The sequence below is a fragment of the Ochotona curzoniae genome, unplaced genomic scaffold (genome assembly GCF_017591425.1).
Source record: "Ochotona curzoniae isolate NIBS_2020 unplaced genomic scaffold, NIBS_Ocur_1.0 scaffold_3208, whole genome shotgun sequence".
NCBI classification, from domain to species: Eukaryota; Metazoa; Chordata; class Mammalia; order Lagomorpha; family Ochotonidae; genus Ochotona; species Ochotona curzoniae.
Window position 1 is genome coordinate 29,562,501 of NW_024467106.1, and position 21,138 is coordinate 29,583,638.

General features: G+C 46.8%; 1 protein-coding gene across 1 annotated transcript in view; it reads right to left on the bottom strand.

The window, feature by feature from the left end:
• The window catches only part of FRMPD1 (FERM and PDZ domain containing 1), a 38,754-nt gene extending 19,100 nt beyond the window's left edge, over positions 1–19,654 (bottom strand). Inside the window, exons 1-6 of the mRNA XM_040963496.1 lie at positions 19,554–19,654; positions 13,567–13,724; positions 12,640–12,742; positions 10,259–10,304; positions 6,109–6,216; positions 3,058–3,153 (exon numbers count right to left, since the gene is read on the bottom strand). Coding sequence (XP_040819430.1) covers positions 3,058–3,153; positions 6,109–6,216; positions 10,259–10,304; positions 12,640–12,742; positions 13,567–13,724; positions 19,554–19,654 — 612 coding nt within the window. The remainder of the gene's footprint in view (positions 1–3,057; positions 3,154–6,108; positions 6,217–10,258; positions 10,305–12,639; positions 12,743–13,566; positions 13,725–19,553) is intronic.
• Between the last annotated feature and the right edge of the window lie 1,484 nt (positions 19,655–21,138).

Sequence of the window (21,138 nt, forward strand, 5' to 3'; positions counted from 1 at the left end):
CGGGTCCCAAGGCTTTGGGCTGTCCCTGACTGCTTTCCTAGGCCACAAGTAGGGAGCTGGATGGGAAGTGGAGCTGCCAGGATTAGAACCAGTGACCATATGGGATCCTGGACTTTAACTACTATGCTATCGTGCCGGGCCCATCCCAGCATAATGAACTTCCTAAGCAGGTGACCCTGGCTAGCAACCTAGGGGGACACAGAAAACCAGGGTTCCAAAAAAATAGTCAGCAGATTTGCTTTGGCCAAATGAAATTTTACATGCCTTGATTTAATTTTTCTTTTCTTGTGAGTAATCAACAGAAATCACTGATTGGGCCTGGCATCACGGCAGAACACGTTAAGATGCAACCTGCAGCACCAGCATCCCATATGGGTGTTTGTTCTAGTAACAGCTGCTCCAGTTCCCTTCCAGCTCCCTGCTACTATGCAGTAGAAGATGACCCAAGTCCTTGGACCCTTGCCCCCCCATGGGAGACCCCACTGAAGCTCTTGGTTCCTAGTTTCAGCCTGGACCAGCTCCAGCTATTTGGGGTGTGAGCCAGCATGTGGAAGATCTTTCTATCTCTCCCCCTCTCTCTGTGACTCCAGCTTTAAAACTTTATATATACATATACATATAAAATTATATATATACACACACATACACATAATCACATACATATATATGTGTTAAAGAAATCACTGATTTTTTTAAAAGCAACTAACAGCAATTTCCCCTTTTTTTCACCAATTTGGCAATGGAATTGTTTATATCTGCCCCTTTCTGCCACAAAGAGCTAAAAGATGTGCCTTTAAAAATTCAGCTACTGCAGACAATAGGATTAGCCAAGTGTTGTTCTGGCTAAGCTCTTGTTCATTTCATCCACTCTGCCATTTTAGAGTGCATTCCCCTGTGATATGGGCTTTTATTATAAATACCCTTAAAGTCGCGTTGGGCCCTCAGGGAGACTCACTTTAAATAAGTCAACCCTTCCTATTCACTTTGATCAAAGAAGGAGAATTCTTGTCTTTTTCATTTGCAAAACCTCTTTATGCAGAATGTTAGAACAGCAAGCTCCAGTGCAAAGTTCAAAGGCCAGTTAGGAACCAGCTGAACTTGGCCAGCTTTGGACCTGTTGGAGCTTCTCACTAGCAACACAGGGACATCACCAGTCACTTCACACAGTTATTGGAACATTAAATAAGACAGTACAGCACAAGTACCTGGGAGGCACCTGGCAAGTGGCAAACCAAATGCACCCCTCAGGGCAGCCGCCTGGGATGCCTGCTTCCTGGATCTGAGCGTCTGGCTTTAGTCCTGCCTCCATCCCAATTCCAGCTGCCTGCTAAGGCACATCTTGAGAAGCAGCAGGTGGAAGTCACAGGGTCATTCCCAATCCACGGAGACCTGGATTGAGTCTTGTTTCCTGGCTTTGGCCTGGCCCAGCACTGGCTGCTCTTTGGGAGTGATAGTGTGGATGGGAGATCTCTGTTTCTCTGCTTGTCAAATAAAAACAATAAATGCTTAAGATAAATCCACATCTTCCCTTGCTCACTGGTGTGCCACCTGTAACCAGGATTCGTTCAGCTTCTCCTAAGCCAGTCGGAGGTCAGCATTGGATGGGCATTTGGAATAGCTCTGGGAAGGTGACAGAGCGAGCCCTGAGCCATGTCTGTGCACTGTGTGTGCACCTGCATGCATATGGATGGGCATGTAGGTGTGTGTACAAGTGTACCTTGGCCACTCTTACAGCTGCACTGGCCTCGCGCAACCTGCTGTTCCATCAGCCCCGGAAGAGCTGGGCGTCGCGTTTACTCTCTCACAGTTTTTAATGCTTCAACACCATTTGCTTCTTGGATCAGGAACTGTTAGTGCCACACCTTATTGTCTATGGCTACAACCCAAGCTCTGATGCCAGGTGTTGGAGGACTTGCATGACCATGGCCCTCCCTCCCCCAACCTGCCAAGAAATCTCCCCACATTCCAGACCTGCCAGGAGGGAGAAGGGGGTATTGCTCCCTAGCTCTTTGCCTTAGCTCATGTGCCTCCCTCAGACTGATGTGTCCCACCCCATGGCTGCCCAGACCCTACCTGCCCTTGTGGAAATGCTAGTTGCCACCAAAGTTCAGCTCAGGTGCAGCCTTGTTCTATCCCATCTGGTATGCGGACAGGATGCAACCGAAGGCATTCTTGCCCTGGTACCCAGAGCTTGTCCTTGTCTTTTCACAGCTTCTATGTCGTCATGCCCTGGACTCCAGGCGAGCGTGGGAGTGCATGTTCCCTCCTCTGGCCTGCAAGCTCCTCCCCTTGATGGAGCTCAGTAGCTGTCCTCAGAGCACCTCAAATGGGGGAGCTTATACAGTGTTACTGGAAGAGACTTCCACACAGAACAGGATACACAGTGGCTGGGCCTTATGCTAATATCTTGGCTGGGTTTTCAGCTGTGCTAGTGTTTTGAGTAGCAGAAAGAGTCATCAAGGAGTCCTGATGGATAAGGTGAAGTCTTGGGAGTTACACCAGGACCCTGGATACTTAACCTCTCCTGAGCCCTGCAAGATGGTGATAAAGATATTAGCTTGGAGGCCACTGTTTCCCCCAAATGGCTGCCTATAATATAAGCATCTCCCATATGTGTGCTAGTTCACATCCCAGCTCCCTTTTAACACACCTGGGAAAATCAGCAGAAGATGCTCCAAGTGCTTGGCTCTCTGCTACCCATGTGGGAGACCTTGAACAAGCTTCTGGCTCTTGGTTTCAGCCTGACTCATCCCTGGGCCACTGTGGCCATCTGGAGAGTGAACCAATGGATGGAAGATCTCTCTCTCTTTGTCCTCTCTCTTTAACTTTTCCTTTCAAATAAATACATCTCTAAACAAATCTGAGTTCACTGAGAGGTTGTACAATTCACTGAGATAACCCAGCCCTTGGTGTATTATAGGGGTCCAGGCCACGATGGCTATGAGACCACTAAGGCAGAAGCACGGCAAGGTATCTGGGTGGGGTGGGGTGGTGTTGGGGGAGATCTAGGAGCCATCAAATTCTCCTGGGGCAGAGGTTCAAGTGTACTGTTAATACCTTTACGGTTGTGTTGGCCTCAAACTTGAACGCTTTGGTCTGTCCATTCTCCAGGTACAGCTTGAGCACATTGGGCATGCACAGCAGAGAATTACCCTGGAAAACATAAGAGTAGTGTCGTATGTCCCTGCCACACCCTTTTTGTGTCAGGTGTGACAAATCCTCAGCCACCCGACCCTGCCTGTTTTGATGAGCAGGGATTTCTCTAGTTCCCACTGCCCTCATGGGCCACAATTTGATAAGCCAGGAGACTTGTATGAGGCTGGGTCAAGAATACCTGAGCATCTTGATCTCTCTGCAGGTTTTTGGGGTGAGAGTTGGCTGGTGGGATGCTATTGCGGGTTCCATAGTGCAATATCACCAAAAGTAGTGAGATGTCCTTTTCCTCCACACGCTCCACCTGTCACCCCAGGTCTGAGAGAGCTCCTAGGAGACTCTGGCCCTCTCAGAGGGCTTTTTGGGAAGAAGTCCCAGGAGTGTCTTGCCTGGTGATTCTATGCCAGCCAGAATTCCCCAGGGAGGAGCAGGGCAGAATTTGAGAGAACCTCTTGCTCTTCCCCTGCCCCTCCCGCTCTCATAATCAGGAGCCCCTGAGTGATACGCTGCAGATAAGACCCTAGAGAAATTCTAGAGTCCCCAATACTTGAACTAGAACAGGCTCTGGTACTTATCCCAACAAACAGTTCAGGTGTCAAGCCCACCTGGGAATAGAGGTTTACCGTTTTCTAAAGACCCTGACAAGGCAGGTGTCTGGCTTAGTAGTTTAAGAGTCTACATCCCATATGGAAGGGCCTGGGTTTGATTTCCAGCTCTGCTTCTGACTCCAACTTCCTGCTGACGCCAACTCTGGGAGGCAGTGGCGATGACACAATAATTGTGCTCTTGCCACCCTCATGGGAGATTTGGACTGGGCTCCTGGCTCCTGACTCTGGCCCTGGCCTGGCCTTGGCCCAGCCCCAGCCATGCATGCATGTGGGAGGGAACCAGCAGGGAGCAGACCATCATCATTTTCCCAGCAAACAGAATTCATATCCACTAAGAACAAGTTGTCAATTCTTAATATTCTCCTTTGCATTTCTTTAACTGTGAGAAAAAGTTAAACATAGTTCCAATGTGGGCTTACTAGTTCAGATTCTTCCAGAGTAACTGTGCTTCCCTGGAGCCATCTTGTCATGTATAGAGGGGCAAGTCTGGAACCAGTTTAATCATCTTTTGAACTCTTGAAAGCAGGACAGACAGAAACCAATAATTGGCTCCCAGTGGCTTTGCTGCCTCAGCCTTTTGGAAATTGATTGAGACTCACAAATTCCCCTTGGGACTTAAATCTGAGAGCTTTCCAAGAGATATCCTTTTAGAAGCTTATTTCTCCAAATGCCTCAGCCCTACCCAAACTCTGAAACAGTGTCGTGGCTTGTGCTTATCTGATCTCAGTAAAGAGTCCAGGAAACATGGAGGGGGTCATGGTCACTTTAATAAATCATCCCCTACCATCCATGTCTCAAGTCTTTCTTGATTCATGCTTTAGAATTCACATTGGACTCTTCTAGAACAAAGCCACCTTTCTCAAGTCTAGTCAGAGGAAGGCTCAGTTGAGTAGCATGCCAGGTAGAAAATAAGGGCTGTGTGAATTTGGACCAGTTCACGTGGATCTTTTGCTAAAATGGTCATCAACCCTCACTGGCTGGGTCACAGCAAGAAGACCAGATAAACAAGTTTTGACTTGAAAGTTTCAAAATTTAAGACTGCTGGATACAGAATAGACATAGACTAGACACAGGCATTTTTCTCCTGTGTAATCTTACAAGGTAATATTTTTTAAAAAAATATTTATTTATTTATTGGAAAGTCAGATTTACAGAGAGGAAGATCTTCTATCCAATGATTCACTTCCCAAGTGAGTGCAACAGCCGATGCTATGCCGATCTGAAGCCAGGATCCAGGAACTTCTTCCAGGTATCCCACAGGGGTGCAGAGTCCCAAGGCTTTGGGCCATCCTCGACTGCTTTCCCAGGCCACAAGCAGGGAGCTGGATGGGAAGTGGATCTGCCAGGATTAGAACCAGCGCCCATATGGGATCCAGGCGTGTTCAAGGTGAGGACTTTAGCCGCTAGGCCACGCCGCCGGGCCTGAAGGTAATATTCTTAATCTTTCTAAGCCCTCACTGCTTCTTTTGTTAAAAGACCTCCCTTGGGCCCAGCATAGTAGCCTAGTGTCTAAAGTCCTCGCCTTGCATACGCCGGGACCCCATATGGACTCTGGTTTGTGTTCCAGCAGCTCTGCTTCCCATTCAGCTCCCTGCTTGTGGCCTGGGAAAGCAGTCGAGAACGACCCAAAGCTTTGGGCCCCTGCACCTAAGTAGGAGACCTGGAAGAGTCTCCAGGCTCCTGGTTTTGGATCGGCTCAACTCTAGCCATTATGGCCACTTGCGGGGGGGTGGTGGCGTGAATCAGCAGAGGGGTGATCTTCCTCTCTATATATCTGATTTTCCAATAAAAATAAATAAATCTTGAAACAAAAAGGATTATAAAATCTTAACAAAAAAAAAAGAAGAAAGAAAGAAAAGAAAAGAAAAAATGACTTCCCTTGAAGGGTACTGTGATGACTAGGGATGATGTAGACAAAGAAGTTCAGGTCACGTAACAGAGGTTCCATAGATGATGGGCTCTTCAAGACGCAATTCTCACTACAATCCCTATTATTATTAACAGTACTGATATTCATCACTATTATTGATATTAGGAGGGTATGCTCATAATGAGAAATCAGCTACTGAAAATACAGACATTTTCATAGGCAGGAGAATGGAGTCACAGGATACCAGGTCTCTCCAGGTTCGCAGCTAAGGCCTAGAGCCTCCACCGTATCCTGTGTACCTGGTCTGCAGGTGTCTTACCGATGGGGTACACAAACCCCCTTCCATTTCAGTAAATGCACTTCTCTCCCTCTGCATTCTCTCTGTACTGCAGAATCCTCAATTTTCAGGGAATTATGGGCCAGAAAGCAGCTCCCAGACTGCACCAAGAGTCAAAGTTTCCTCTCCTTCTGACGCACCTGACTGTGTCCGCTGACAAGCACTTCCTCCGCAAAGTGCACCTTCACGGGGTTGGTCTTCAGCCTGGCCCTCTTCTCCTCAGTCAGGAAGGAGGACTTGGGGACTCCCTGTAAAACACCAACAGGACACATTTTAGAACAGAAGCCACGTGTCACTTCTCATTTCTTAGAAACAAAACCAAAAAGCTGACCCACTGCTGTAGCATCAGTTAAAATCCCCAGAAAGTAGTGACATCCCATGAAAGCTTTGCTTTCCTAGGCTCCCAAACTAAACATTTCTTCTCACGTGTCTGAGGAGAGCTGACAATCCCCCAGGGCTGTGAAACAGCTACGATATGATAAAGGGAGCTGGAGAAGGAAAGGGGAGACCAGAACCCACGTTCGACTTCTCAGCAGTTGCTCAACCACAAATTTTTATGAGAGAAAGCATGTGTGTCAAACAACAATACAGGGTCCAGTGCGACAGCATATCGGTTAAGGTCCTCGCCGTGAACGCCTGGATCCCATATGGGCGCTGGTTCTAATCCTGGCAGATCCATTTCCCATCCAGCTCCCTGCTTGTGGCCTGGGAAAGCAGTCGAGGATGGCCCAAAGCCTTGGGACCCTGCACCCACGTGGGAGATTTGGAAAGAATTCCTGGCTCCTGGCTTTGGATCGGCATAGCATCGGCTGTTGCACTCACTTGGGAAGTGAATCATTGGACAGAAGATCTTCCTCTCTGTCTCTCCTCCTCTCTGTACATCTGCCTTTCCAATGAAAATAAATAAATCTTTAAAAAAATATAATAGCATGTGATTTCAACCTAGTCCTTATATCTCTCTTGCCTTCAGCTTCCTGCAGCTCTAACTCTTGCGGCTCATCATGGCTGTTTCCTTTTGGTTGCCATATTCTGCTTCCGCATATTTATAAAGATTTACCTCAGTTGACAAAATCATACAAAACCTTTGAACTAGATTGTATCATGCCAAACAGTGATGTTTGGTGAATGATGTCTTATATGATCTAAACCTATAAGATACAGTCTTGACTAGCTGAAGTCCTCATATGCCCAGCATCCTATGTTCCTTGATCCTTTAGGCCAGTGTCAATGATGTTTCCATGTTTACAAGGGTCCAATGGTGAAACTCTGGGCCACATTCTAGGTGGCTGAAGGAAGACATGTTTAACAGCCACTGGAGAGGCTTCTTGAAACAATGCTCACAGATTGGGATACCAGCAGATAAGCACCCTAAAATTTAGGAGATGAACAAATTGATCCCAGCATTTTAATGCAGAGAAAAAAGATATGTGTGATATTATGGGTAACTGGAACATCAATGCAATAAGATTTATGTCTATGATTCAGAGTCTCAAACACAATTTGCTTTGAAATAAATAATAAAAGTTTAGGAAAAGGATAAGAGAAATTAGCAATGTTCCCAGAGAAGAAGTGCACCTGTAGGAATTACTGTCTTTAAATCACAATGGATAAAAGGCATAAAGGATTGAGAAAGAGAAATTTACAATCAACTGAGACCATTTAGAAAGAGTCCAAGTTTCCTGCACCAGGTGACTTTAGGGGCATCACAGACATGTTACATTGAATAACTGGCAGCACTAAATAGAAAATGGAAGAAATATTAGGAGACTAAAGAAGGTCAAATATCACATTTCCCAGAAAACGAATACAGGAAATTCAGGCAAATTCTTATTGGCAAGCTTGTCATTAGCTCTCAGCAAAATCCAAGATAATGAGATAATCAGAACACTCTCAGCCATCATTAATAATCACTGGAGAGTTGCCACAAGCAAGTCAGAGGCAACCATGTTCACTTTTCTTTTGAAGACAAAGTTCCAGATTGGTAGGTGAGGGTCCTCTGGATATAGCAGTAAATACTTCTTCATTCTTGCAAGACCTCCTAGAATTCTCCTGTGGAGAAGGCCAGATGGAAGAGCCAGCAGGTGGGTTCAACACTACTGGACCTGTACTCAAAACAATTGTGATTTCTCACTAAGCAAGTCCCTGTGGCTCAGCCCTGATATTAGCAATGCCTTGGATGAATCAGATAAAGTGAATTTACCAAGCTAGTGATTGACAAGGGATGTTCAGGTGTTCAGCTCTTGGGCAGTAGGAATTGGGAGGCAGAGTGCCAGGAAATCACTAAGTCCAGAGGCAACAGAGGAACACAGGGTTGTCAAGAGCAGAAGGGAACAGGGCGTATTCAATAGCCAAGGCCACAGGTTCAACCATCATCCTTGAAACACTCACCAAAAGGAGAAATCGGGGAACAAAATGGAGGAACACTAGGGAGAGCAATCCCGTAAGAGCAAGCCCAGAGCTGGATCCCATTCATGCAAATTCACAACGCCAGGAACTGGGGGAGACTTGGGAAGAGAGGACTCCCTGCTAAGAAGAGAGAACAACGACAGCCGACAGCTGTACACACGGGCTCCTCTGCTCCACAGTTCCCTGACCATGAGCTCTCAGTGTGCCAGAATAGCAGGCCAAAGCAGTGTGCTTTTCACAGGGATTCATGCAAGGACCGAGGACCAAAGACACACACACACACACACGAGTGCACATGTGTAATCTGGAGCAAAAGAGAGAAGGAAGAATTTCAGGTTTCAGGTTTAACTCCTGGAAAGGGGCTGAACCTCTGTTAGGAGGGAGAATGATTAGAATAAATCATGGTGTGACCACACTGTTTTTGTAGCACTAGATTGAGCTAGCTTTGGATCTTCTGGCTGGAAGCAGAGCCATGGTAAGAGAAAAAGGCAAGTTACAGAGTAATACACATTATCCCATGAAAAATAAAACTTACCCCACACATTTATGGTGTGTCTGTATGTTTTTGTAGATGTGATACTTGTATGCATCTAAACAGCCATAAGGAATAACTAGGCTAGTAACACTATCTTGTGCAGTGGGATCTGGGAGAGGAGTTTGCAATCTTCTCTTCCTTTATTGCTGTTTATTGTGTTGTTTAATTTGTTACAAATGTATCTCTTATTTTTGTTATTAAGGCCATATAATAAGTAAAAAATTGAAATATAAAAAAGGAATTAGCTCTTGGATTTATCAATCTAATACTTTTGTGCTTTCTAAAACATCACTTACATCCTAATTTCTATTACTTCATTTATTCCATCTTATATTTGCATTATTAGTCTTATCTTCCAGCTTCTTGCATTGATTATGTGCTTCCTTAATCAATTAAAAGCTCTTGGACTATGAATTTTTCTCTGCACATAACATCAACTGCAAGTTTTAAGTTTTAAGAAGTAAAGGTCTAACTTGTAATTATTCTCTAAATAGTCCGTAATGGTAGATTTCCTTTTCTACTTGACTTTAACTTTACTTAGCAAGTTGTATTTTTACTTCCAAATGACTGGATGGTTTTAATTAAATTTTTGGTAGTTATCAGCTTCTGCTTTATTATATTTGAGAAAAAGCTTTCTTTTAAAAAAAAACTGGGAGAATTTATTGAATTTTCCTGGTGGCCTCGCATATAGCCAATTAAATTATTAAATGCCATTACTAACATTTTCTATGCTCCTAATTTTATTTTGGGGGTTTTTATTTATTTATTTAGTCTATTCATGGCCAAGTCTAGGAAATGTGTATCAGAAACCTCTCACAATGAGAATCGTCTGTCCACTCTTCCTTGTTGGTCACTTGTCTTCTCAAACTTTGGTGACCTTCTTCTCCCTGAAGAAGACACAAGGTTTCCTCGGCCCATGGTGGCTTAGGATGGCCGCTCCTGCCTGGGCAGCCTGGCTGTCATTCCTTGTCTTGTGGTAACTGTCAGATCTGATAGGACGTGTTCACATCCAACATCTCATGACAATCCATTAGATAGGTGAGACAGTTATTGTCATTGCCAAGGTCTTAACAACCTGTCTGACATCACAGCCCTCAACTCCCAGCCGGCCCTCTTGCCATCGCCCCACTCTGTGTAGTCTTCCTGGTCCATGAACCTGAAGGCCTGGGCTGTACCTGTTTCTGTCACAGCGTATATGCACCAGAGGACCTCAGGCCACCTACTGTCCTCTCTTTGCCCTCTGCTGTCACTCTCTGCCCTCTTGCCCTTCCTGCTTATTTTAGAAAGGCAATCTTCTTGGGGAGTTCAGGGTCTCAGGAGCAACACATAGGACACAGGAAGAGATTTACCGCTGTGCAGCGAACAACTGTGATGGAGAGAGAATCTTCAGCTTCCCTGAGGGAGAAAAAACAAAAAGAACAAAGACATTTAGTCCTTCCACGTGGCATGTGCACATGCATATCTGTGTATGTGTGACTGCCAGAAAGACCCACAGAATTCTTATCCGGCCTCCTCTTTCATATTAGCTTCTTTGGCTCAGCAGAACAGAAAAGGTCGGTGGGGAGAACAAGCAATCCACAGAGGAACCCTGGCTGGCCTGGAGTGCTGTTTCCACCTCAGGGGACTCTTCCAGATCCCCTCTCCATCATGTACCCTGCATCTGCCACCTCCAAATGAAGCTGTCTGCTTGGATGGAGAATGCAGCATTGAAACTAGTCAGGCATATCTCCAAAAAAGTTTTAAAGAGAAACCACGGCAATTACCCAGGCAAGCTGTTATTTCTAAAAACTGAGGCTAAACATTTCACCAAATAGTGGGTGCAAAAAGGAAGCCCATATAAGCAACAGCTTGAGTCTCTGTTGGAGTCATGGCTGCTGCACTTCCCATCCCGCTCCCTGCTGAGGCACCTGGGGAAGCAGTGGAAGGCGGCTCAAGTGCTTGGCCTCTGCCATCCACGTGGGAGATCTGGATGAAATTCCAGCTCCTCATTTTGACCTGTCTATGTGGCCATGTGGGGACAAGTTAGTGGTTGTAAGACATCTTTCTCTCTCTCCTTTTCTTTGTTTAACAATGTCTTTCAAATAAGTAAAAATGAAATATATGAAAATGGTTTTATCAAATAGAACAATTGCCCATTGACAACGTTTGTAAGGTGAAAATCTACCAGTGCATGCCATTTGCCACAATCAGTGCAATGGCCAAAGCACATAATGAACACACTTAATGACTGCAAAGTTCAAAAAGGGTAAAATTAATGGGATAACTGTGAAATATTCACTATACAGTAATGCACAAGATCGAAGAATTGATCCATAGTTTCCTGTCTCTTTGCCACTGCCATATAGAGAAGGAAGTGGCAAAACGATTTCATTTGATTTCCTACAAAGCAGTATTTTAGGTTTGCTGCTACTGAAGTGCTATTTTGTTGATTGGATCATTTCAACAGGAGTTTCTAAGTATCTGGGGATGGCTCTTTTCCATCTTCAGGAGAACGGTCCTTTTCTGGTCCCAGTCCTCTGAACAGGACATTTGCGCTTCACAGATCTATGAACAGATTAGAGAGGCTCTGAGGGGATTCTCACTGTGGTCATTTATGCTTTACCGGTGTTGTGGTAGAGCCAGTTAAGCAATAGCATCCCATATGAATGCCACCTCAAGTCCCACTTGCTCCACTTCTTATTCAGCTCCCTGCTAATGCACCTAGGAAAGCAATGAGAGATGACCTAAGTGTTTGGATCCCTGCTACCCATGTGAGAGGCCTAGATGAAGTTTCAGGCTCCTGCCTCCAGTCAGGTTCAGCTCCAGCTATTGCAGCCATTTGGGAAATGAACCAGTGGATAGAAAAAACTATTTCTGTCTCCCTACATGTCTTTGCAAATCTGCCTTTCAAATACATCTTGAAAAAAAAAAAAAAAAAGACAGGCTCCTTTTAGGACCTGGGGACTCAACTAAAACCAAACCAACAGTTCTTGGGTTTCTCACACACAACATGTGGACCAGGGCATAGGTGAGAAGCACAGCCACATACCCTGCTACAAGATGACACTGCAGTGTACTGCACTGGGCTGAGGACCCTCCATCATCTGAGCTGACCTGCCCAGGACTTCTGTCAAGGCCAATCAGTTGCTCAGCACCCCTGTCTGTTTTCCACTGCTCCCTCTTATGGTTCCCTGCTGCTTGCTCAGCCTGGGTTCCCCTCACCTTCCTCCTTAAGGGCCAGATTCCACCCTGCATAACAGGTGCAGCTGAAATACCTGTAGGCCCGTCTCTGCTTCAACAAACCACTGCTTCTTCCAGAGCTTGGGGGACTCCCACCTTCTCCATGCTCCCCGCCATCACCCCATGCAACCCACTGCTTCTTCAGCTGCATAGTCTGCCTGTCATTGCTCAGTGTTGAGTTCTGTCCAGGGGAGCCCAGAGTCAGTGCTCCGTGAACAGATGTCAATGGCTTCACGCTATAGATGCTCATATTTATTGGTCAAAGTGTGATCTAGCCTGATAGATCACTAGTGAGACTGAACATCTAAGATGTCCTGGCTGCGCAGGCAGGTGGAGAAGTGCAACGACTGCAGCCACAATGGTGGAGCCATCCTAAACAGAGAAGGCTGGGACTTAAACACCAGGCTCTCCTGTGTGCTCAATGGGATGCAGTCCTTCCTAGTGTCCTGCTGCTCCTCCATGTGCTATACCAACCCATGTGGTTCTGTAGGTGACAGAGGACTGTAGGTACCTGAGAATGTCCCCGGCTCGTTCACAGGAGAGGTCTTTGGCAGGCTCGTTGTTCAGCTGGAGGATCTGATCGCCAGGGAAAAGCTTGCCATGAGCAGAGCCTCCTGTTGGGCAGAAGAGAAGTAATGACATTCATGCCAGGAGGGCCCAGACCCCATGAATCCCAGCGGCATGGCTGGGTGGCATCCAGCACCAGGCCCCAGGGCCCTGGCACACCCGCCCCTCCCCTCAGCCAGAAGCAGGCTCACATGCTTCTCAGTGCTCCTGGTAATAAGCTATGGATGCCATGCCTTTCATCCATCAATGTCAAGGGATGTTAGGAGAAAGAAAACCAACAGAAACCTTCTAATCAACAGAGCTGACCAGCCCATCTATTATGGTCATTTCTGAAGAACTCTGTGTGTGTGTGTGTGCACATATGTGTGTGTATACATGTGTATGTGTGTGTCAAGTGAAATTAATCATATTATAAGTAGTTCTACATCTAACATCAATACCTAGTTCAAGTGCAAAAACAAACACACAGCCTCCTTTTCTCCACTCTGGCACAGTCCATATTTCACTCCAGCAGAAACAAATCGATAGCTTCCATCACTATCTGACCAGGAAGTCTCCCCGCGGGGAAGCATGCAAGGTAAAAGAAAGAAGGAAGAGGCAGCTTTTATAGCCCCGGAGGCTGGCCATGGGTGGTGGAGCTCAGGCTCCAGGGAGTCTGTGGGCTCAGAGCAGCAAGTGTACTTGGGGATCTCTGCTTCACAGAGTCAAAACCCAGCACAGAATCAGGTCAGAAGGAGGCGTGCCTTCACAAACTTCCTAGGGTAGTATCTTCTGCATCTTGTGGCAACACAGGGCGATGGGAAGAGAATCAGGGCCGTTCTCTCCTCTGGTAGAAACCAAACTCCTTTACCATTCCCCAGCTGGCCCCTACCTGCTGCGACGGCCACCACGGTGAGGGGGAGGCTCTCGGAAATGTGAAATCCATAGTCCTGGAGGAGGGCGTCCTTGTCTATCTTTACCGTGTGCCTCACGGGGGTGAGGGTCTGCGTTGGGGTTCCGGGGGCCCCGTCAGCTGCAGCGACTTTAGTTCTAGAAGAGACAAAGGCAGGGGTCTAGTTGGTGGCCACACACTGAGTCAGCTCCAAGCAGCACGGAGAAAGCCAGACATCAGCCCTTCCTGGAAGTGGATGAGACGCAACCGCCACCACAGTGACCCCAGCACAACCAAGCTCTGCAGGTGCACAGGGCAGCAGTGGGGAGAGAGTGGAGAGCAGCTTTAACTCTGCAGGGTGGGGCCGAGGATTTCAGGGATGCACTTGCCACCTGGGACAGGAGACACCTGCTTTTTGCACTTGGAGTGCTGGCCTGAACTCTGCCTACATGGCCCCAGCCTGGCACACAGCAGCCATTCAACAACCACTGCTGAGTGAATCAATGGCAGACTGAGGACAGTTGAGGCACCTGCGCCAGGGAAAACACCTGCAGCTAACAGGACCAAGCAGGGAGCAGCTGGGATGTTTGACGGTGGTAATCACGTAGGTGGGCTGCTTTGGAGGTGATTATGTTTTTTCTTTTACCATAAATTTGACTTCCCTTGCAACTCTGTTGACTGTGAGCATTCTAATATGAAGTCCCAGTCACAAGCACCACCCCTCTCCCACCCCTACAGAAGTTTACAAACCTGTACCGCTGTGTTGGAGATGTATCTCAAAGCAGGTGAGTTGTAAATTTAATGTTTTTAATCTCTCAAAAACCAGAGTTACAGCTATTTTTCATGAGTCTGTGGCAAATTTTTTTAAACTAAGATGTGTTTTTTAATTTGAAAGGCAGATTTACAGAGAGAGAGAAAGGAGAGACAGAGATAAATATATACAGAGATTTCCCTCCCACCCCCCAAAAGAGCAAACAGTGATGGGGTGGGGTGTTTACTTCCTTTATAAGCAGGAATAGCTGTGGGTGGTGAGCTGCCAGCATCTGTTCTCATCATTTTACCCAGCACTGTCAGGCACTCTGTCCAATGTGACACTTATCTGAAAATCACTCCTCTGTCATCCACAACGAGTCCCCCTTTCAGCCAAGATCAGGAACTACACCAAAGTGGCTTATGCCCAGGACCTGTGCAGTCCAAAGCCTTGTAACACCATCCTGGGAGGGCCCTGACTTGGAGCCATTCCCCCTTTCAGCCAAGATCAGGAACTACACCAAAGTGGCTTATGCCCAGGACCTGTGCAGTCCAAAGCCTTGTAACACCATCCTGGGAGGGCCCTGACTTGGAGCCATTCCCCCCCGCCACCGAGAGGCAGAGAGAGGATTTCTTCAAGGTGAGCCCTGTGTAAGGCTGAACAGGGCTGCATGGAGTCTTAGCCTGGGAGAGACCATAAAACTGGGAACATTTGCAGGAAGAAAACACACAGCCAGTCCCGACGAAAGAGAAAACGTGAAAACAATAAAAGGGCCTTCCTAACCAAAACACTCCACACTGGAAGCCAAAAATCAACATCTGTGTGCTATTCAAAAAGCAACAGAGTAAGTATACCCTGGGTACCACTTCCGTTTAATGCAGAAGGGGAAATGCTTACAACAGCTCTAGGGGGAGAGGGAGATAAAAAGAGTAACCACAAGAAATGCAAATGTGCCACCATACAATTCTTTTAAGCGGATAATAACATATACACCTAGAAAGTAATGAACAAAGACAATTTCTAGCTCTTGAAAAGGATAGGGTTATTGGAGTTGTAGGCCAAAACCACGAAAGCATTCATCACTTCATTAAAAATAGATGAGATGACTGTCCATTAGGTGCCAATCACTCTCAATGAGCTAATGCTAAACAACCAGAAAATGCCAAGGAAGGAGACAAGTAACCAAATTAGCAGTGTGCATTAATTTAATCCAGAGTAAGAGAGAGATTCATCCAAATAGAACCATGTAACTTTGATTGAGACAATAAAGGGAGACAGGAGTAGTTGGGCAATAGTGACTCTGGGTTTCTCGTTGCAAAGGCGAAGAACTGAAACAGAAGGGAGTTACACATGAAAACATGAGGGTGCCCATGAGATTCACGGATGATTGGCATGGAAGTTTAGGGGCAGGTGTAGTGCTCCAACAAGTTAAGCAGCTGCTTGCAATGCCTGTGTCCTAGCTTGGAGTGCAGGTGTAAGTCCTGGCTGCTCTGCTTCCAATCCAGCTTCCTGCTGAAACACCCTGGGAAGCACAGTATGATGGTTCCCGGGCTTGGGCCCTGTTATCCGTGAGGAATCAGGGATAGAGGTCTCAGCTCCTGGCTTCAACCTGACCCAGCTCTGCCTGTTGCAGGCATTTGGAGGGTGAAAAAAACAAATGGAAGATGTCTCTCCCTCTCTTTCTCTTTCTGTTGCTCGGATTATTGAATAGCTAATAAATAAATAAATAAATTTTTTAAAAAAAATATAAAGCTTATTTTGGAGCAAAAAAAAAAAAATCACAAAATCCACCCAACAGCTTTTTGCAATACACATTTTCCATTACCTTTTTTGGCATCCACTTAATAATTCAAACTATATTAAAAATTAAAATAAGTCACTTGAAAAAAGAAACAATTATATATATATATGCATATTTTCCATAATTAAAATACAAACTTCGAGTTCAAGTACTGGCTGCTTTGCTACCTATCCAGCTCCCTGCTAATGTGCCTGGGAAAGCAGCAAATGGTGCTTGGCCTCCATCACATACATGGGAGACCCGGATGGAGCTTCAGGTGTCTAGCTTTGGCCTGGCCATCGTGGCCATTTGGAGGAGTGAACCAGTGGGTAGAAGATATTTTCTTTCTCTGTTTCTCCTGCTTGCTCTTGCTCTCCTTCTTTCTCTCTTTCTTGCTTTCTCAGGCCATTAGCAGGGAGCTGGATGGGAAGCAGGTCCGCAGGGATTAGAACTGGCACCCGAATGGAATCCTGGCATGTGCAAGGTGAGGACTTTAACCACTAAGCTGTCGTGCCAGGCCCCAAAACTTTTTTTTTTAAGGTTAAACTCTTCAACTTTGTCCTGGCCAGTGGCCATCGGTTGGCTCCTCCTCCCACCCTTCAGTGTGAAACTATCTCTCCTGCTGTACCAGTTTTTCCTGCAGGCCTCAGCTGCCCAGAGCAGGAACGTGTGAGGCCACACCCACATCCAGGCTCAAAAGCCACCTCTTCGTTCTCTAAGTCCCTGGCTAGAAAGCATTCCCTCCTGTCAGGGCAGCTGCCCTCTCTCTTGGCCTTAGATTCCTGACCAGACTGACGCCACGTATCACTTCCCTCCTAGCTGGTAGGTCCCCTGCACACAGGAACTCTGTATTGTCCACCCCTGCACCTGTTCTCTGCCCACAGGAAGTATGGTGCTTAGTGTGTGAATAAGCACACGGGCTCTGGCACACAGGCCATGTGGCACCACTAAGAGAGTTGCTAACTCTATTATCACTGGCAAAAGTTGAACAGGCACAGAAACAACTCACAAGTAACTATCTGAATATCAGTGGCAGAGTCCAACATCACTACCCTTTACATTTGCTTAATGGAACAGCCAAGCTCAGCCCTGTGACGGTCATGCTAGGTAGGACTCACCCTCTCCATGTCCCAAAGCTCAGTCAATGACACCAGGAGGCGGGTGCTGGTAGCTCCAGCTGCAGTCCAGAAGATTAAGAATGACTTTAGAAAGACGGCCCTATTCCTGCCTCTTCCTCCACTGAGGGCCTTGGCCTGTGATTCTACCCTTTGAAACCACGAGTCATGGCATTCTGTCTCACTGGCGTTTTGTCTCCAGCCAAGTCATCTCCTTTGAGTTCCTAAAGTGCATGGGTCTTGGAGTAAGATCTTCCCTCGTTCTAACCTTGCTCCCCGACTCCAGCCACACACAGCACTCTGGAGACCTCCCCAGCCCACCTAGCCATGCATGTTATATGACCAGCTGCCCAGTCTTCTTGCCTTGGTGGTAGTCTCTCTATCCACTCGAAACACCTACAGAACCTTGTTAAAACACTCATCTTACTCCTAATAACCAGCACGGTCTTGTGTCCCCTCCAGACTGTGATCAGTGAAGCCAGAACTGCCTATCTCCTGTCCCTTGTCCCCCAACTCAGGGCCAGCCACAGAGGAAGCTTTCATAATCATTCAGAGGACAAAGCCCTGTGGCCACAGGATATCAACAGACTCTACCCCAATGCTTTTCAAACAGGTGGGCATCAGCCGCCTAAACCTTCCTGCGTGGAAGCACATGAGCCCTGAACACAGCATACAAAGAGGCCTCACTGCATGCAGACTGAATCCTCAGATAGTGTCAGTGGCTTTGGGCCAGTCTGGATTTGACATTTCACCCCCAAAGGCCATGTTCAAGCTTTTGTTTGGGAAGGGATTACTTAAATCAACGTCCACAGGCAGCTTCTCTGCATGCAGGGAACACTTCCCAGTGGGCTTCCACGCTGAAGAAAACCATCTCCGAAACAAACTTGTCCTTGGAAGCATCCAAGAAACCTCAGCTAAAACACTGATCTGAAACACCTGCTTACTAAGCCCAGTGCAGTAGCCTAGTGGCTAAATCCTCACCTTGTCCCTGCTGCTCTACTTCCCATCCAGCTCTATGTACTATGGCACAAGTTAGCCCACCATATAGAGCATCCACATCCTCTATGGGAATGTCCTAGCTACTCTGCTTCTGATCTGGCCTCCTGCTAATGTGTCTAAGAAGGCAGCCGGTGATGGCCCATGTTCTCGGGGTGCCTGCCTTGAGAGCTCTGGGTTCCTGGCTTCAGCTTAGCCCTGCTCCAGGTGTTGTGGGCATTAGGGGAGTGAACCAGTGAGTGGAAGCTCTCTCTCTCTGTGCCTTTCAGAAAAATAAATTAAAAAAAAATACTGTGGAGCTCTGTGGGAGAGATTAATTCAGAACACTTACAGGAGACTCAGCACTTCAGGCATTCGATCCTTTGATGGGGGAAGGAAGGCATGAACCAAGCTCTTCCACCGTTTGCCAGGGGAGGGGGAGAGTGGGTGGAGCTCCAGATCTGGAGCTGGCAGAAAGGAGTGTGGCACAAGAGCTGGGGGTCTGAGTGGTGGAGGGGAAGAGACAGAGCTAGCAGGAGGAGGCCAATGAGGAGTCTGTTAGGAACAAACAGCTGCACAGGATCATGGGTCGATCTAAAAGAGCCTGGAGCAGCTTTGGCTCCATTGTCAGAACTGCAGACTTGGCGAAGCCTTCTGAGGGGGCTGTAGGGAGTCCTAGATGACTCATTCTTTGAGTCTCAGATGCTTCATGTGTGAAATGGTGCTCAGTCTACTCCCCAGCCTTCCCCTGCTTTCCCCTGGGAGGATCCAGGCACTTGGCTCCGGGGCCGAGCAGTCCTGGCTGAAGTTCATTACTCAGCAGCTGAACAGCTGTTTGCAAGTTCCTAAGAAAGGCTGTGTGATTTCAGAAACACCTGACACGTGAGATTTCCACCCTGCAGAGGAAGCAGACGGGAAACTCGAGATGGCAAGTGAACTCCTGGGAACAGAACATATTTTGAAGTTCTCTTGTCTCAGCCCCATCAGATGTGTATTTGATTTCATCTCATTTGGTTTAGAATGAAACGGGGACTGGCAACAAAGGACAGAACCAGGAGCTGTGCTGACTCCCAGCAGGGCTGCATGCGTGTGTGTGTGTGTGTGTGTGTGTGACAGAGGGTCTGTACTCACAGCGTGTTCTCCCATGTATAGATTGTGGGTCTGCAAATGCCTGTGTAAGTTTTGGGAGGAGTGTGTTTGTGGATGCGTGCTGAGGAATCTCAGCTAACTTATTTATGCACTTCTGCCATACTGTGTGAAGAACAAAGCTAGCCTGCACCCTCTCCTCCCACGGGGACACCAAATGTTTCCTCGATAGACATCTCTGCCAGTACCCCTGGGGAGGGATGCGGTGGGGGGAGCTTACCGGGCTGAGCTGTCCCGCGAGCGCCGAAGCCATCTTGCCACCATCTGCTCTAAGCGGCGTGCTTTCCGTGTCTGCAGGACACTGCTTTCCAGCTCTTCCATTTACCTGAAAGAAAGAAGATCCTTAAGCAGCCAACTGACTTGGGCAAGAAAATTCTGACACCTTGGGGTGACGCACAGCTTGTATCTGCTCCATTTAAGGAGTATGCTGATAAACAAGAGTTCTTCTACCTAAAATCATAGGAACAGGCCCCTCCCCAGGGCTCTGTGCCCATCGAGCGAGCAGCTGCAGCAACTCTAAGGAGACCACAGTCATGTGTCTTAAACAACTAAACCTAAGAATGGAAGAAGAGGAGAGGCAAGTTTTCCTGAATTCCATGACTGTATCTCATAGTCAGAAGTGCACCTGGCTGGGCAGTACTGCCCCTTACACCCAGCCCCATGTCCCTGGGCAGGGCAGTTCTGCCAGCGTCAGGGATGTACAGGGACAGCTTTGCAATCTCCCTAAGTCTATGGGTGCTGCTGCTTCTGCTCAGTATTTTTTTTTTTTAGATTTATTTTATTTTTATTGGAAAGGCAGATATACAGAGAGGAGAGACAGAGAAGAAGATCTTCCGTCTGATGATTCACTCCCCAAGTGAGCGCAATGGGCCGATACTATGCCGATCCGAAGCCAGGAGCCTCTTCCGGGTCTCCCACGCGGGTGCAGGGTCCAAAGGCTTTGGGCAGTCCTCGACTGCTTTCCCGGGCCACAGGCAGGGAGCTGGATGGGAAGCGGGGCTGCCGGGATTAGAACCGGCGCCCATATGGGATCCCGGGCGTGCAAGGTGAGGACCTTAACCACTGCACCATCGCGCCGGGCCCTGCTCAGTATTTTATATCTGATTTTTGAAGAGGTCATTTACTTGTTCATTCCACACCAGCCTGTAACAAAGGTGCATGGTGGCTGTGTTATGCACATAAAGTTTGTTAAGAAGAGCAAATCTCATATTAGGTGTTCTTATCCCTACAGGGAAAAATAAAGAAAGGGGATGGGAGGAGAGACAGGTCTCTCCTCTATCCTTACTTGCTCCCAGCTCCCATTTCCACACAGAATCACTGCTTTTATTCTCTATTTGTTCTTCCAGGATTTATACTTAGGCAAGCAAATATATATATATGGATTTTTACCTCTGTTTTTACACAAACAGTAGTATATTGTATACTTTATTTGACATTACATTTTCCTTAATATACAACTTCTATACGTTTCCATATCGATACATAGAATCTTTTTTTTTTCCCTAAATATATTTTATTTATTTGAAGGATGGAGTTTGCCCATATGGTCTGCCAGCACTGCAACTGGGAGCCTAACTCACTATGCCACAATGTCAGGCCTCTTCATTCTTTTTAAACAACTATTCCTTTGTGGAGCATATCAAAATTTAAGAAGTATTTCTCTGTTGATAGATAGGCAGGCTGTTGCCAACCTTTGGCTATTATAAACAATATTGCAAAGAGTTATATCATGCATATGTCATTTCTGCATAAAGGAGTTATGTATCTGGATAAGTTCCCAAGTATTAAATTGCTAGGTTAAAAGT